This window comes from Oryctolagus cuniculus, chromosome 11, assembly GCF_051225735.1.
Source record: "Oryctolagus cuniculus isolate XC-2025 breed Fujian yellow rabbit chromosome 11, ASM5122573v1, whole genome shotgun sequence".
In the NCBI taxonomy this organism is placed as follows: Eukaryota; Metazoa; Chordata; class Mammalia; order Lagomorpha; family Leporidae; genus Oryctolagus; species Oryctolagus cuniculus.
This window is the reverse complement of record NC_142877.1, coordinates 57,891,963-57,908,537: the sequence shown is the minus strand read 5'-3', so window position 1 is coordinate 57,908,537 and position 16,575 is coordinate 57,891,963. Positions and strand designations below refer to the sequence as shown.

The 16,575-nt window shown below is 40.3% G+C and overlaps 1 protein-coding gene across 2 annotated transcripts; it reads right to left on the bottom strand.

The window, feature by feature from the left end:
* Positions 1–4,028: 4,028 nt before the first annotated feature.
* On the bottom strand, positions 4,029–14,995 carry LOC100338225 (olfactory receptor 6C74-like). 2 transcript variants are annotated; one of them, XM_089307419.1, is made up of 2 exons: positions 14,515–14,995; positions 4,029–4,516 (listed from the first exon to the last, which is right to left on the bottom strand). In XM_089307419.1, the coding sequence occupies exons 1-2, from the start codon at positions 14,993–14,995 to the stop codon at positions 4,059–4,061; spliced, it is 939 nt and encodes a 312-aa protein (XP_089163545.1). In that variant the 3' UTR covers positions 4,029–4,058. The 2 variants fall into 2 exon arrangements, with proteins under 2 accessions (XP_089163545.1, XP_008254818.2); XM_008256596.5 differs by lacking the exon at positions 14,515–14,995 and having other exon boundaries at positions 4,029–5,035.
* Between the last annotated feature and the right edge of the window lie 1,580 nt (positions 14,996–16,575).

Sequence of the window (16,575 nt, the reverse complement as noted above, 5' to 3'; positions counted from 1 at the left end):
AAGAAATATGCAACAGACAACTTAATCAACAAATTTTTCCTTTCCTTTATGTGGATATTGAAATAGAACTGATTCGGTTTTCTTTTCAAAAGCCTCCAAGGACAAAGCAGCTTACATGCTAATTAAGATGAACAAGTTCTGTTTACTAAACTATTGGTCTCCAGCACCAGTTTCTGTTCTCTGTTGTTTTCATGCATGTTCTTTGTTTCTTCTGCTTTTTTACTGGACCAGTGGCACCATGTTCATCACATTCGCCATAAAATTTCCTTGTCACCCTTGAAATTGTACCTTCCCTTTAGCAGGTTTAACCTTTTTTTTAATCTGTTACTTAAATGAGTTTTTTTTAATGCATAGTTCTCTTTATTATTCCAGATGATTCAAATATCAAAAGGAAGATTCTTCCAGTAATTTGCCTTTGTAATACAGGAAACTAATAAAAAATATATACTATATTTAAAAACCAAAAACGGTTAATTTTTTTCCTTTTTGTACCCAAAGCAGTTGAGAAAGAACTTAAATTAGTATAAATGCTGTTGATTATGGGCCCCCTACAGGTAATCCTTGCTCTTAGGCTTGCTTTCTACATTTACCTAGACTAAACTGACAATGTTAGAATAATCTCTTGTTGAGGCCATTGCTGTATTGTTGGTAAAGCCACCGCCTGCAGTTCTGACATCCCACATGGGTGTTGGTTGGAGTTCCTGCTGCTCCCCTTCAAATCCAGCTCTGCTGTGGCTTGGGAAAGCAGTAGGAGATGGCCCAAGTCCTTGGACCCCTGCACCCAGGTGGGAGACCTGGGAGAATCTCCTGGCTCCTGGCTTTGGATCTGCATAGCTCCAGCCCCTGCAGACAATTAGGGAGTGAACCAGTGGGTAGAAGACCTCTCTCTCTCTCTCTCTCTCTCTCTCTCTCTCTCTGCCTCTCCTCTCTGTGTGTAACTCTGACTTTCAAGTAAATAAATGGATCTTAAAAAAAGAAATAATCTCTTATTGCAAAGCTTTTCAATACTGAATGCAGATGGGCCAAAATCAGACTTACTGGTTGCTTATGAAAGTTGTATGGTGCTGGCAGATCATATAGAAGCTCAGTAAAACAAAAGCTAACTAGGGATAAACATTACATTTCCAAACATCTCTCACCCTTATCTAAGCAACAATGATGGTAACAAAAACAAATCACACAACACCAGCAATAAAAAATAAGCTGAGAAAGCTCTAGACATTGGTAAGCTAAACATTTTAAACCTGTCACTTTAACTTAGCCAGGTGTTGAACTGATATTCATTTCTGCTATTTTGGCCATTACTGAAGTGAGATTCTGAGGAAGAATTTACAAAGGTAAGAAGTGAATAAAAAGATAAATCCTATGAAAAAGATAGGACCAGGGTCCACACTATGGTGTAATGGGTTAGCCTCTGCCTGCACGGCCAACATCTCATATGGACACTGGTTCAAGTCCCAGCTACTCCACTTATGATCCAGCTCTCTACTATGGCCTGGGAAAGCAGTCAAAGATGGCCCAAGTCCTTAGGCCCCTGCACCCGCTTGGGAGACCTGGAAGAAACTCCTGGTTCCTGGCTTCGGATCAGCACAGCTCTGACCATTTCAGCCATTTGGGGAGTCAACCAGAGGGTGGGAGACGTTTTTCTCTCTGTCTCTTCCTCTAACTGCCTGTACCTCTATCAAATAAATAAATAAAATCTTTTTTTTAAAAAAGATAATTATTGTCAACAAGTTATCCTAATGTAATATATAATATTGGGAGTTATTCATCCTATTCTGTATAATTTATCCATTAAACATCTACTTTCTTTTTTTTTAAGATTTATTTATTTGACAGGTAGAGTTACAGACAGTGAGAGAGCGAGAGAGACAGAAAGGTCTTCCTTCAATTGGTTCATTCCCCAAATGGCCGTAACAGCCAGAACTACTCTGATCGGAAGCCAGGAGCCAGGTGCCTTCTCCTGGTCTCCCATGCGGGTGCAGGAGCCCAAGCACTTGGGCCATCTTCCACTGCCCTCCCAGGCCACAGCAGAGAGCTGGACTGGAAGAGGAGCAACCGGGACTAGCAACCGGGACTAGAACCAGTGCCCACATGGGATGCTGGTGCCACAGGCAGAGGATCAACCTAGTGCGCCATGACACCGTCCCCATAACCATCTACTTTCAATCCTTCCCTCCTCTACATCGTTTCAAATTCTAGTAATGGCTATTTGGTTCTATACTTGTATGATATCAATTTTCTAGTTTCCAAATATAAGTAAGAACATGCAATGTTTGTCTTTCTTTGCCTAAATTATTTGTTAGTATTCAGTTGCACCTGAATTGCTGCAAATGCTATATTCCACTTTTCATACTCACTTAAAATATCATTTTTTTTCTAAGTTCTTAGCTATACAGATAGGATTTTGAAAAAAGTTTATGTGGGATACATAATAATATTATGGCAAAACACACTGATTCTCTGGAGAAATATTTCTCTTTTTTTTATTTGACAGAGTTATAGACAGTGAGAGAGAGAGAGAGAGAGAGAGAGAGAGAGAGAGAAAGGTCTTCCTTCCATTAGTTCACCCTCCCAAATGGCCTCCACAGCCGGTACTGTGCCAATCCAAAGCCAGGAGCCAGGTGCTTCCTCCTGGTCTCCCATGCGGGTGCAGGGACCCAAGCTCTTGGGCCTCTTCCACTGCCTTCCCGGGCCACAGCAGAGAGCTGGACTGGAAGAGGAGCAACCAGGACTAGAAATAGCGCCCATATAGGATGCCAGTGCCTCAGGCAGAGGATTATCCTAGTGAACCATGGCTCCGGCCCCTGGAGAAATATTTCAAAGAAGCAAAAGTGTGTGTGTGTGTGTGTGTGTGTACACATGTAACATACAATTTTACAATCCCTTGGGAAATGATGCTCCTGAATTCCAGTTACCATAAGAATTCTTTGCTTGTGTTTGATGCTTTTCTGCAAGATACAGAAAGCAAAAATCTCTCATGGCTAATTTTCATGTTGTACTATGTCATAATTTGAAAAGTTATAATATGCAACATAAGTAAATCAGTATACATTATAGAAAAGGAGGTAATTTGATAGACTTTCCTACAGAGATAGATGGTGGATGTGATAGTTGAATCAGGACAAATCAATGGTTTGATTTGATAAAATTCTAGTGAACACATTGTGAAATCCTAAATTGGTATCAATGTTTCCACTGAGATGGTCTGTGTAAGTGACAAGATTATATAATGTATTCTTCATGATGACCTAGATGTGCTAGAGTCCATAAGTGCAAGTAGAGGGACTTTTTCTTTCCAATTGTCTATGATTTTATAAAGATGATTAAATAGAACAATTCAATTAATTGTTTCCAACCAAGCCATGCTTGAGCCATTCACTTTTATTTAGGCTCCTCCCATCTGCCTGGAATACCTGTCTCATCTCTTCCTGTCCTTTGAGAACCCGCTTAAATATCCACAAAAATCAGATGTACCTTCCTAGAAAGATCCATAAATAACACCAGAAAGACCTCTCATATTTTATTTGTGTTTGGTTCTTCAAAAGTTCTTTCTTTTATAAAAGAATTGTTTATTTTGATTTACAGAGAAAGAAGGAGAGAGAGAGAGAGAGAGAGAGAGAGAGAGAGGCGCGGGGAGGTCTTGCATCCACTGAATCACTCCTCAAATGGCTGAAACAACCAGCACTGGGGCAGGTCAAGCTGGAAGCCAGGAGCTTCATCCAGGTCCCCCATGTGGGCAGGGGCTCAGACACTTGGACCATCTTCCACTGGTTTTCCCAGGCCATTATCAGGGAGCTGGATCAGGAGTAGAGCAGCTGGGACTCATACCGACAACCTTAATAAAGTAAAATAAAATGATAAAACAAAAAGACTCAAACTTTTTTAAAAATGCTTTGCAGATGAAATATTTTATTTAAAAATAAAACTTGAAAACACCTAAACTTAATATCAAGGCACCAAAATGGCATTAAAAAGGCGAAATTATTGTCTTGTAACTACTATTAATGATGTTTCAGACCCTTTCCTCATTCCCTTTATATAAAGTCAGAGAATAATCATTTTCTTGCCAGGGAGACAACCCTGTGCATCACATTAATGAAGGCAACTTTCACCTGCTTATTGCGCAACGTGTAGATGAAAGGGTTCAGGAGTGGAGCGACTGAGGTATTGAGCACTGAGATCCCCTTTGCAACAGAGACCCGCTGTTTCATGGACGGTTTGACATACATGAAGATGCAACTGCCGTAGGACAGGGATAGGACAATCACGTGCGAGGAGCACGTGGAAACTGCCTTCTTCCTCTGACTGGTTGAAGGGATTTTTAGAATTGTCTGGGCGATACAAACGTATGACACCAGCACCACGGCCAGCGTGACCAAGAGAGTCACCAGCGCCGAGGCGAACCCCATCCTCTCCAGGGTCCGCGTGTCTGTGCAGGAGAGCTGCAGGAGGGGAGTGGTGTCGCAGTAGAAATGGTCAACCACGTTGGAGGCACAGAAGTCAAGATGCAGTCCTAAGAGCAGCGGTGGGAAGATGACGAGGAAACCAGCGACCCAGCAGCCGAGGACGAGCGCCGTGCAGACTTGGCTGCTCATGATGGTGGTGTAGCGCAGCGGCTTGCAGATGGCCACGTAGCGGTCACAGGACATGGCCGCCAGCAGGTAGAACTCCGAGGCTCCCAGCAGGAAGGCGAAGAACACCTGGGTGACGCAGCTGTTATAGGAAATGCTCTTGTCCCCGGTGGCCATCACAGCGAGCAGTTTGGGGATGCACGTCGTAGTGTAGGAAATTTCTAAGAAAGAAAAGTTCCGAAGGAAAAAATACATGGGCGTCTTCAGATGAGTGTCCACCAGCGTGAGGATGATGATGGTCAGGTTGCCCGTGACGCTTAGCAGATAGGTGAGAAGTAGGAAGGCAAAGAGGGCAACTTTCCACTCTGGGTCGTCAGTCAAACCTGCCAGGATGAACGCTGTCAGTCTTGTGTGGTTTCCCATGACGTCCTCTGGTGTTCATCAGGTGTGAATAGACCCGGAAAAAACTCTATGGAAAAGTAGCAGTGAGATTCAATATCCCTATTGATAAACATAATTTCTGTGTGTGGGAAACATTTGAAATTATCTCCACTGTCTATTTAAATATTATGATTAACATTCACAAAATTGTATTTCAGAGACAGGAATATGATGAATATCATTGTTTTAAGATGGTTAGATGAGAACTAAAAACAGTTTGCATTTTTAGGGTATCTAGATATAGACTACAAATCTAATTTTGAAATCGTACCAAAGAATAATCTATATTATTCTAATATTTTTATTTTTATATGAATAAATTAGAAGCAAATTAAAGAAACTTAGAAGAAAGAAATGCTTGTTTGCTCTTGTTTGCTCTTTAGGGTGATATGTCATTTAATGTTCCTTTGTAATAACTTAGTATTATAAAATTAAATGTTTTGCATACAAACCCCATGATGACACCTGTTATTCCAAGTACATCAATCCACATTTTGCACACACATGTACACACACACAAACACAAACTCTAGCTATCATTAATGAACAGTATTAGTATACATTTACCATTTTACTTAACTAAATCAGAGTGACCAGTTGTGTATTTTCTCTCTAATTCATGCATGATGAGATCCAATTTCAGATAAATGAAAATGTGGCACAGGCTTAACTTCATTAGTAATAAGAATACCACCTGGATTGTTGCTGTCATTTCCCACCCTTTCCACTCTGTGCCTCAAGTCCAAGTGAAGAGCAACACTGAGGTAATGGGTGTGTAGCAAGCCCTTCCGGTTTCCACTGAGGTTACAGTTCTGACAATGGCATAGGCAAATGACGCGTGGGTGAGATGTGGGGATATAGGAGAAGTGAGAAACGGGCTCAGTAAATGGTATGAAGCAGGAGATGCAAAGACAACCTATATGGAAAACTCGAGAAACAGAAGGATTTTTTAGAAATAGGATAATGAGAAGAAAATAATCGAAAGAAGATTAAATAAATTTAAAATTGGTAAGTACATATTATGAATAGGAAATATTTGCCAGTGAAATTTCTCTCCTGCTTTTATTCCTTATTCTTACATTTTTGTTCTTTGTCCATATATGAGGTGAGAACAGGAAAAATTTTGAGCTCAGTGTGACCTAAAAGAGATGAGCGGTATTTAGTAAATTGCAGATGCACAATGTTGACAAAATGTTAGAAGTACGCATTTCCTATCATAAGGACATTCAAATGTCCATCTAGCATCCCATCAAACAGATATCCACAGTGGGTAGCTCTTTCCTACCTCTGACATGCATTAAGTGAGACAAGGAGACTCAGAGAAAAGCTGTTGAAGTTGCACAGGTAGTAAATTGTGGACTGGGAGTTAAGATCAATGGTAATTCTAAGGCCAATTTCTTTCCCACATACGGTCACCATCAAGGACATAAAATAAGATGTGTGTGTGTGTGTGTGTGTGTGTGTGCTGGGAACGGTACTATCAAAGACAATGTTTTCTGACTTGGGGATGTCAGGATGATTATTTCAACCTGTAAAACATATTATCAAGTAGACATATGCACAAATAAGAAACATCTAAGGACAAATAAAAGTTGTTTCCAATAGTATTGAAAGAAGCTTACATAGAAGAATTGGATTCTAAGATAGGTGCTAAAGGGAGATAAAATAGGTGCGTTATTCTGGCCGGCGCCGCGGCTCACTAGGCTAATCCTCCGCCTAGCGGCGCCGGCACACCGGGTTCTAGTCCCGGTCGGGGCGCCGGATTCTGTCCCGGTTGCCCCTCTTCCAGGCCAGCCCTCTGCTGTGGCCAGGGAGTGCAGTGGAGGATGGCCCAGGTGCTTGGGCCCTGCACCCCATGGGAGACCAGGAAAAGCACCTGGCTCCTGGCTCCTGCCATTGGATCAGCGCGGTGCGCCGGTCGCAGCGCGCCGGCCGTGGCGGCCATTGGAGGGTGAACCAACGGCAAAGGAAGACCTTTCTCTCTGTCTCTCTCTCTCACTGTCCACCCTGCCTGTCAAAAAAAAAAAAAAATTAAAAAAAAAAAAATAGGTGCGTTATTCCTCAGCGAAGGAACAGCCTGAGCAGAAGCAGAGCTCAGACACCCGCAAGGCTTCATCGGAACCAAAGGCGCTTCTGCCACTAAAGACACCCACATGGGAACTTCAAAGGCTCATCGAAGAATGGAAAGAAACGATGAGTTTATTTGAATGCCAAAAATTGAAATCCAAGCATAGTTTTTCAGTCATGCACATTTTCATGACTTTTAAAGATCTCTTATAGGCATAAATGTCAAAATTTCTTTGGAGCCTTTTATGTATCCCTAAAGTCTTCGCTTATACGTAATATAATTACATAGACATTCATAAGCGAAAAGCATTGCCTTTTCTTTCTTTTTTTGGGGGGGGGCAGGCAGAGTTAGACAGTGAGAGAGAGAGAGACAGAGAAAAAGGTCTTCCTTTTCTGTTGGTTCACCCCCTAAATGGCTGCCATGGCTGGCGCGCTGCCCCTGCGCCAATCCGAAGCCAGAAGCCAGATGCTTCCTCCTGGTCTCCCATGCAGGTGCAGGGCCCAAGCACGTAGGCCATCCTCCCCTGCCTTCCTGGGCTGCAGCAGAGAGCTGGACTGGAAGAGGAGCAACCAGGACAGAATCCTGTGCCCTGACCAGGACTAGAACCTGGGGTGCCGGCACCACAGGTGGAGAATTAGCCTAGTGAGCCATGGCACTGGCCAAAGCATTGCCTTTTCTTTTTCTTGGACATTCTTTTCAAGTTCATATACTTTTAAGCAATCTATTATAGAATGTTTTTCATTGTACCAATTACCCAGCCACAACAATCATAGGAATCAGTGTATCCAAAACACCTAAATCATAATTTTATCGCATCATATCACCCCTTTGTCCAACTTTGACAAACACCCACAACAATTACCTCCCAACACATACTACAAAAAATAAATAACCTTCATGTGATGAAAACATTAGAAGTTGAGCCTACAAATGCTTAGATGTGATAAATAGTCTGAATATCAGATTAATTTAAAAAATATAAAAGCTTCCCAAATTGAAATTATCATCATATTACAATTATCTTCTTTCTCTATGTTTGCTAAATCTAAATGAAAAAGATAGGGGAAAAATAACTAATGCTTAACACATAAAAATTTAACAAACTCGAGTTACAATATATCTTTTAGGAAGCGCTATCTTTAATTTTAAAAATATTGTTTTCATTTTTGAATCTAAAAGAAGTCTGTCAAAATGTTTTCAAATGCAAATATTTATCTTAAACACAAAAATGTATTTAAAAATATCATGATACAGATTTACTCTTAAAAACCATCTACACCTCAACAATGAAGGATTTTATAGTGTGCTGAGCTGAGCACACTGCTACTCCCCTCTTCTCTGAGCCAACTCCATTCCAACCTGCAATCCATGATTGCTTTTCCTCTTGTGACTGGCAGTCCAGGAAGCGGCTTCATTAGCTATTTTATTGCAGTTATCCTAGTGCATTAAGCTCCCCCTTTACTGTAATTTGCTTATTTCTGGATTGACTCCATGTCTAGGTATTGTGCACAGTGCCATATAAAACGTATCAGCTCTTGAGTTACTGGTGTGTACACTTTTTGTACCCTGAAAGAAATTATCTGAAGACCCTAAAGAACTCTCAGAAGCATATGAGATCCCAAAACACCACCTCCCAAAGGATCACCAATTTATTTGCTACACAACTGTTCTCCCCAAGCACTAAGCATTTGAAAAAGCAAAATGTGTATTCATTGAGAAACTCTTAAAGTGAGAACTCAGTATTAACTGCCCTAATATGTGTTTGCCCTTCAACGCATTCATGTTTTGAAATCACAGATGTATAGCTGAGGATTTAGAAGTAGAAAGAAAATTTCTATGTCAGAATAAAAGATGAGAATCTATAAAATGGAGAGTTTAGCAATTCTTAGACAAATATGAACCTCAAAGTAAATGAACCGTTACTAGTTTGTTGTGTACACCTAAGCATTTCGTGTTCCATATACACTTCAGTTTCGTTTCTGCAGTCTGTGAGATTGTGCGGAATTCATAAACATATGTTTTGCATAAGCAAACACTCTCCATCTTCAATAGAATGGAAAGTTCCTTCCTTTAGTCTTCTTTGCCCTTATTACTGCTATAGGACTAGATTCTGGCAAAATTATGTAAGTGGAGATAATTCACGTAAATTCTGAGAATTGTCACTTCGTAAAAGAGGGTTTCTTTTTCCTTCCTGTTTAGGCTTACTAAGGTTGCAAAGCAGATATGAATGCAAGCCAATCAGAGTCGTGAGTGAGACAACACACAAAGATGGCGAATCAACAAGTCAGAACATAGCCACGGCCTTGATCCCATTGCACCCCCCTGCCCATTCCTCCTGACCTCTGAGACTATACCAGGTCTTTCTCTGCCTTGGTTTGCACCAAATTTGGATGCTTAATTCTTGTAGCTGTGGTTTCAGCTTTTTGTTCCCTAGTCATATATGCTTGTATTCAGACCTTTCATATGGAAGGGTCAGGAAAATGAGGCACGAGGACATTTTTATAAAAGTTAACCAGACATGGGGCTGCCGCCTGCAGTACCGGCATCCCATGTGGGTACCGGTTCGTGTTCCCAGCTGCTCCACTTCCAATCCAGCTCTCTGCTATGGCCTGGGAAAGCAGTAGAAGATGGCCCAAGTCCTTGGGCCCCTGCACCCATGTAGGAGACCCCTAAGAAGCTCCTGGCTCCTGGCTTCAGACTGTCACAGCTCCAGCTGTTGCAGCCATCTGGGGAGTGAACCAGCAAATGGAAGACCTTTCTCTCTCTCTTGGTCTCTCTCTCGGTCTCTCTCTCTCTCTCTCTCTCTGCCTCTCCTCCTCTGTGTAACTATGACTTTCAAGCAAATAAATAAATCTTTAAATAAAATAAGTTAACCAGACTTAAGCTAGAAGCCCTTAGACCTATTTCTTAGTCTGTTTTCTGTTGCTGTAACTATATATCTGAAACTGAGTAATTTATTTTAAAAAAAGAGGTTTCTTTTGGCTTCTGAGGGCTGATGTAGAACAGATAAAAGAGGGCTGAACTCCAAGGCTGCCAGCCCATTACCCAGATAACAGTATTTATTAAGTCATGAGGACTCTGGCCCACACTCAAAGCCCTTATAATAGGGCCCCACCCTCCAATATATGCAGAAAAAGTATCTGATAAAGCTCAGCTTCCCTTCTTGATAAAAACCCTGACCAAATTATGTATGAAAATTGAAAAGAAGTCAAAATTACAGATAATATGATCTTGGCATATGTATGCAATGGAATATTATTCAGCCACAAGCAGTATAAATTCTGTCATTTGTCACAAAATTAATGGAACTGGACAGTGAGTGATGTAAGCCGGCCTCGGGAAGACAGACACCACACACCCTCACCCATTGGTGGAAGCTAAGAAAGTACATCACACGAAAGTCAAGAGTCAACTAGGGGTCACTAATGAGTAACAAGCTCTGTGGAAGAGGGAGGAGGGGGAATCACGGGTACCAAGTTGCCATGGCGGTGGGGGTAGTTCTAACAGCATCACTATTACAGGCTAACTATAGCCTGTAACAACTAGTTATACATTTCAAAATAACTAGAGGAGAGGAGTTTGAAGATTTCCCACAAAGGGATGATACTATTTGAGGAGATGGTAGTGCTAATCACCCTGATTGATCATTACACATTACATACATCTTCACAGATGCTTGTACTACTGAACCTGTAACTACAGACGCTAAGATCAATTAAAATTTTTCAATGCAAACTTTTATACAAATAATCAAATTTTTTGACTGAAACACTTATAAATATATACTTAGGGGCTATAATATGAAATTTCAAAAATGTCTATGTTACATATCTAATATACATTAGCAAATTACAGTGATTAGTATATGAATCACCTCAAATATTTATATCTTTATGCTGAGAACATTAAAAACCCATCTCCTAGCCCTTTTGAAATATACAACATATTATTGTTAATTATAGTCACCATGATGAGGAAAACAACATCAGGAGGTTTCCTGCTATCGAAGTGTAACATTTTGCTTATGTACTAGACAATCCTCCCCTCCCTCCCCTTACCGCCCTATGATAACTCACTCTCTGCTCAACTTCTGTGGGATCAACTTTTAGAGTCTGTATGTAGTGAGATCATGGGGTCTTTGCCTTTCAGCGACTAGTTTATTTCACCCAAAATACGTCTTCCAGGTTCATCCATGTTGTGGCTAATGACAAGACTTCAACATTATTATTGATTCCATATCTTGGTCACTGTTGATGCTGCAATAAACATGAGAAAGTGGATGTCTTTTCAAGAGACTGATTTAATTTAATTTCTTTTGGTTATGTATTCAGTAGTGGGTTTGCTGCATTGTTAAGTGGCTCCATTTTTTAATTATTTTTATTCAATAGTGGTCTTTTTGCACAAAGTAAAACTAAAAAAGTATGTTTGAACATTTTTAATTTAAGCATTTTGATTTCACTAGTCTGACATACAAGTATTGAAATAAGGAGAAATAATCAAGATACAATGAATAATGAAGATTTCATTATGATTTAAAAATTCATTTGTTAAGAAATCTGTTGTCATTAAAAAGGAAAAGGATTAAAGTGCTTGCTTCCCACACCATCAGCCATCCTCTCTCTCTCTCCACCTCTCTCTCTTTCTCTCTCTCCCTCTCTCTTACAAAACTGATACAAGTTATTAGATGCTCTTGAAAATCATCACAAATCAGTTTTCAGCACTTCTTGAGTACAGACTGGGATTTTTTTCTTCTTCTTTTTAAACTAAAGAAAGATACTAGCAGATAATACCATACAGATTTAAAGCTTAGTTTTTAGAACAATACACAAGGGCTAGACAAGCAATGAGAAATATTACATAACTCATCCAGCTGGAATCGGTTGCATTTCATCACAATTCCACTGTTCTTAAGATCAAACAGAAACATTCAAAGCTCTAAAGTCTTTTTTTTCCTTCCACTATCAAGGTCTTAACCTACAATACGTTCTTTGAAAGAGCATAATACACTTTTATTTTTTGAATGAGTGGATCTGGAGAGGTCTGTTTTCCATGTTTTATCTGCTTCTACACAATGCCTGTCCTAAAACACATTTCTACAGATTTTGTGGAGCAAGCCTCTCCATTAGAAATCCCTTTAGATGCCTAACATTTATCTTTGTAAGTAAAGGTGAGCAAAGTAGTGGAATGTGGGCGTGGTTTAAGAATGTCTTTAGGTGAAACACCACATACACGGTTAGTCTGGCATATTTCTCCAACCTAAATTGGCTGAACTGGTATTATCCAAAGCATAAGCTTCCTGGGTAATGGGAAGCTAATCCATATACATGAAACCCTCTGTGCCTAACTAATAACTCAAGGGGCTGGTAGAGGCTTCTCTGTCCAAATCTACTCAGTATATGAAGTTAAAATGTTAACTACAGTGTAACTTAAAGGATTTTAGGGGCCATGCTGTTGTGCAGCAGGTTAACGCCCTGGCCTGAAGTGCTGGCATCCCATATGGGCACTGGTTCTAGTCCCGGCTGCTCCACTTCCAATCCAGCTCTGCTATGGCCTGGGAAAGCAGTAGAAGATGGCCCAAGTCCTTGGCCCCTGCACCCGCGTGGGAGACCCGGAGGAAGCTCCTGGCTCCTGACGTCGGATTGGCGCAGCTTTGGTCGTTGTGGCCATCTAGGGAGTGAACCAGCGGATGGAAGACCTCTCTCTCTCTCTCTCTCTCTCTCTCTCTACGTCTCCTTCTCTCTCTGTGTAACTCCGACTTTCAAATAAATAAATAAATCTTTTTTTTAAAGGATTTTAGCACAGGCATCCATATGCCGTTTTACTGCAAGATATTCTTCTGGTAGACTCAACAAGCCTGAGAAAGCTTTCTCACTGGCAAGGTCCAAATCAGTGAATCAGGCGACTGGTGGGAGGACAGCAGGAAAGTAGGGAAGCCGGCTAGAAACCAGTGGTTTGTGGTACAATGATTAAAGACAACATTTAGAATATCTCCAGGACCAAGATAGCATATCTTCACTGATGGTGAATGAAGATACAAGAGAGCAAGGGACTTGCTCCCTCACTTTAATGTTTAAGCTACATAATTTGAAAAATAAGGCAGTCTACCAAATCCCATGCGACCTTACTGTTCTATATGCTGTCACTAATTTGAAAAGTTAATAACATAGGGTCAGGAAGAGATTTCCACTTCCTATCTCTATTGAGGTACAAGAGGTTAATGGACATCAAGGGCCTGTTTATTGAAAGAAGTGAGGTGATCTATGTATCTGCTTTTGTTTTGCTTTTGGTTTAAGCCCTGTAGGCTCTATATTTTTTTCTGCCAAAAATGAGCATTGCAATTTCTGACTCATGGAGTTTTGAAGAAGCAACTAACACATTTCACAAAGGTTGGCACTTTAGTGGGAACTAGTAAATGTCAGCTGTAATTTCTATCTGGATAACGCATTGGCAGGAACAAATTTCTTTGGAGTTGCTTTATCCCATTACCAAAAACACACTATGTCTTTAAATCTGGCTAGAATTGTAAAACTATCAAATAATTAAAGACATGCCTTTGAAGTGATTTACTCTTAGGATCTACTGAAAGAAAAATTGGATTCTATGTCTGCCAAGAATAACCTCATTAGATGATGAAATCTAGGCAACGGATTCCACACTTCATAAAGAAATGACAAATTTAATGAGTATCGCTGAAGTCCAATTTTTTTCTCCACCTGAGAGAATTTTGAGGGGAAGTTTATAGAGCTACAAAACAAAAAGGCATTTTTAACCAAAAATAAGCATTTTTTTTCTATGAGCTCTCAGCAGGAGGGAAAATTGGGAGTATGGGTCAGGCTGTGTTGATTAGGTAGCCACAGTGAAAAGTGCAGGTCAAGAAACATTGTTCTGAGTACAGACATGGAAGAGAGCTGTGAGACACGCTGCTCTCCTTGTGTTATTTTACTTGTGACTGTAGTCACATCCTTAACTTGGTTCATTTCAGTGAGAAGACTTGGAGCTTTTTGGCCATGTGCTTTACAGCATCTTTCACCTGTTTGTTTCTCAGTGTGTAAATAAAAGGATTCAGCATGGGTGCAACAGAGGTGCTGAGCAGGGCTATCCCTTTATTCAACGACACCCTTTCCTTTGCAGAGGGTTTCACGTACATGAAGATGCAGCTTCCGTAGGAAATGGACACAACCACCATGTGGGAAGAACACGTGGAAAAGGCTTTCTTCCTCTGTTGAGTAGAAGGTATGTTCAGAATAGTCCCGAGGATGTGCGTGTAGGAAAGAATCACTAACACCAGTGTGACCAGGAGTGTCAAGATGGCTGCCAGCAGCATCATCAGTTCGATGGTGTCTGTGTTTGTGCAAGAGAGCTGCAGTATGGGGGAAACATCACAGAAGAAATGATCCACGGTGTTGGCAGCACAGAAGTCAAGCTGCAGACCCATCACGAGGGGTGGGAAAATGATCAGGAAACCAGCTAACCATGAAGCAAAGACAAGCAAGTTGCACACCCTGGGGCTCATGATGGTCATGTAGTGCAGAGGCTTGCAGATGGCCACATAGCGGTCAAAGGACATGGCGGCCAGCAGGAAAAACTCAGTGGCTCCCAGGAGAATAGTGAAAAACAGTTGTGCTGCACAATCATTGTAAGAAATAGACCTATCACCTGTTGCCATACTAACAAGAAATTTGGGGATACAGACGGTTGTGAAGGAGATTTCTAAAAATGAGAAATTTCGGAGGAAGAAATACATAGGGGTCTTGAGATGTGAATCCAGTAGGCTAAGGGTGATGATGAGAAGGTTCCCGGTGACACTCAACATGTAGGTGAATAAAAGGAGAAGAAAAAGGACCACCTGTAACTGTGGATCATTTGTTAGGCCAAGAAGAATAAAGGCTGTCACTGTTGTGTGATTCCTCATCGTTGGCTTCTATTTCTTAAAGAAAATAAGAAGCAATTAGAAATGAGGAGGGAAGGCCTGCACAACACATCCATTTCACTTGAGGTTCTCCAAATACACACACACACACACACACATGCACGCACACACACATTGCTCCCCACACCCAACTTCTCTGAATATTCTGCTAGTCATTAGCAGCAGCCAATAAACATTTTCTTGTAACAGTCTTGGCTCAAAATTTCAGTAACTAAATAAACACAAGTCTTTGAGCTTGTTTTCTTTCCTCCAGGTCCATAAGCCCAGCCATTGCAAAATGATAACATCTCATTGATAAACTCTTATAATGTAAAAACAAAGAAGCAGAACATCTATCCTGTTGCAAATGTTTTCTTCTCTATCATATTTCAAAGTTTTTCCAACACATTTACTTTACATTGAATTATTTTACACCACCTGGTGACTCATTCCTCCTTGCTAAACAAAGCTCCTTCATTGTTATGACTCTCTTTCATAGACATTGCTGTTCCGTCTTAAAATCAATGAAAAGTTGACATGAGCACCTCCAGGTGTGGAGTGCGAGCTGAATTTCCTCATCAAACTTCTGAACCCTCGTGAAGATTTACATCCTCACGAACACTGTCCATTCTGCTTGCCTGGTTTTCCTGAAGATTTGCATTTACTTCTTTCTTTATGTTCTGAGTCTTGACTGTATTTTGATCTTTACTTTTATTTTGAGAGATATTAGCTTTTTCAAAGCTAATATTTGTGTTTGCTTGACAAATCTTAACTCTATATATCTTACCTTGTTGGGCTCTTTTCTCTGATATAGTCCCCTGCAGACATAAAGCATGTCCTCACACATAAGGATTGTGTTACTCACCTAGTATGTAAGTACTGGGATTCCCTGAAGGTTTGCAATGACAAAGGAGGGTTTCACAAAAGAATCTATTTAAAAACTAAAATGTTGAGTGGCCACCCCTAGTAGTTGTCATTAGCACCACTGCTCTGCGTGTTTCTCTCCAGAGCAGCCTCTTTTCTTTTTATTCACATCAATCACCCCTCTACTTTCTTTCAGATTTAAGACATTACAATTCAAAATTTTGTTAATTTCTTTCTTATTGTTATATCTTCTTTAAGATCATACAAAGGCTCTCATGTTTATCCCCTACAAAATCCAACATCTGTCTTTCCTAAAGAATGATAGCCCTTTCCTTATGAAGAATATTGGGTCATATGTTAAATTGTGTTTGAACCTTACTATATTTTGCATACTCCAGCTCTGGTGTTAAAAAAAAAAAGTATGAATACTCATAGATGATTACAAAATAACTAATATTTTTGTCTTAACCTCACTTATTTTTATTTTTACTTTTTCTCCTTATTTTTCCATTCTTTTCAATTGATCATTCTATTAATGTCTCTATCCCAGTCATTTAAATATAATTCATACTCATTACCAAAATTATTCTCAGATTCAAGGCACAGTCTACATTAAGGCTAAAAACTTAAAAAAATCAATCCACAAAGATATGTTATATAGCGTGGCAGAGTACAAAAAGTCAGGAGTGAATTTATACAAATACACAGATCCTGTCAAG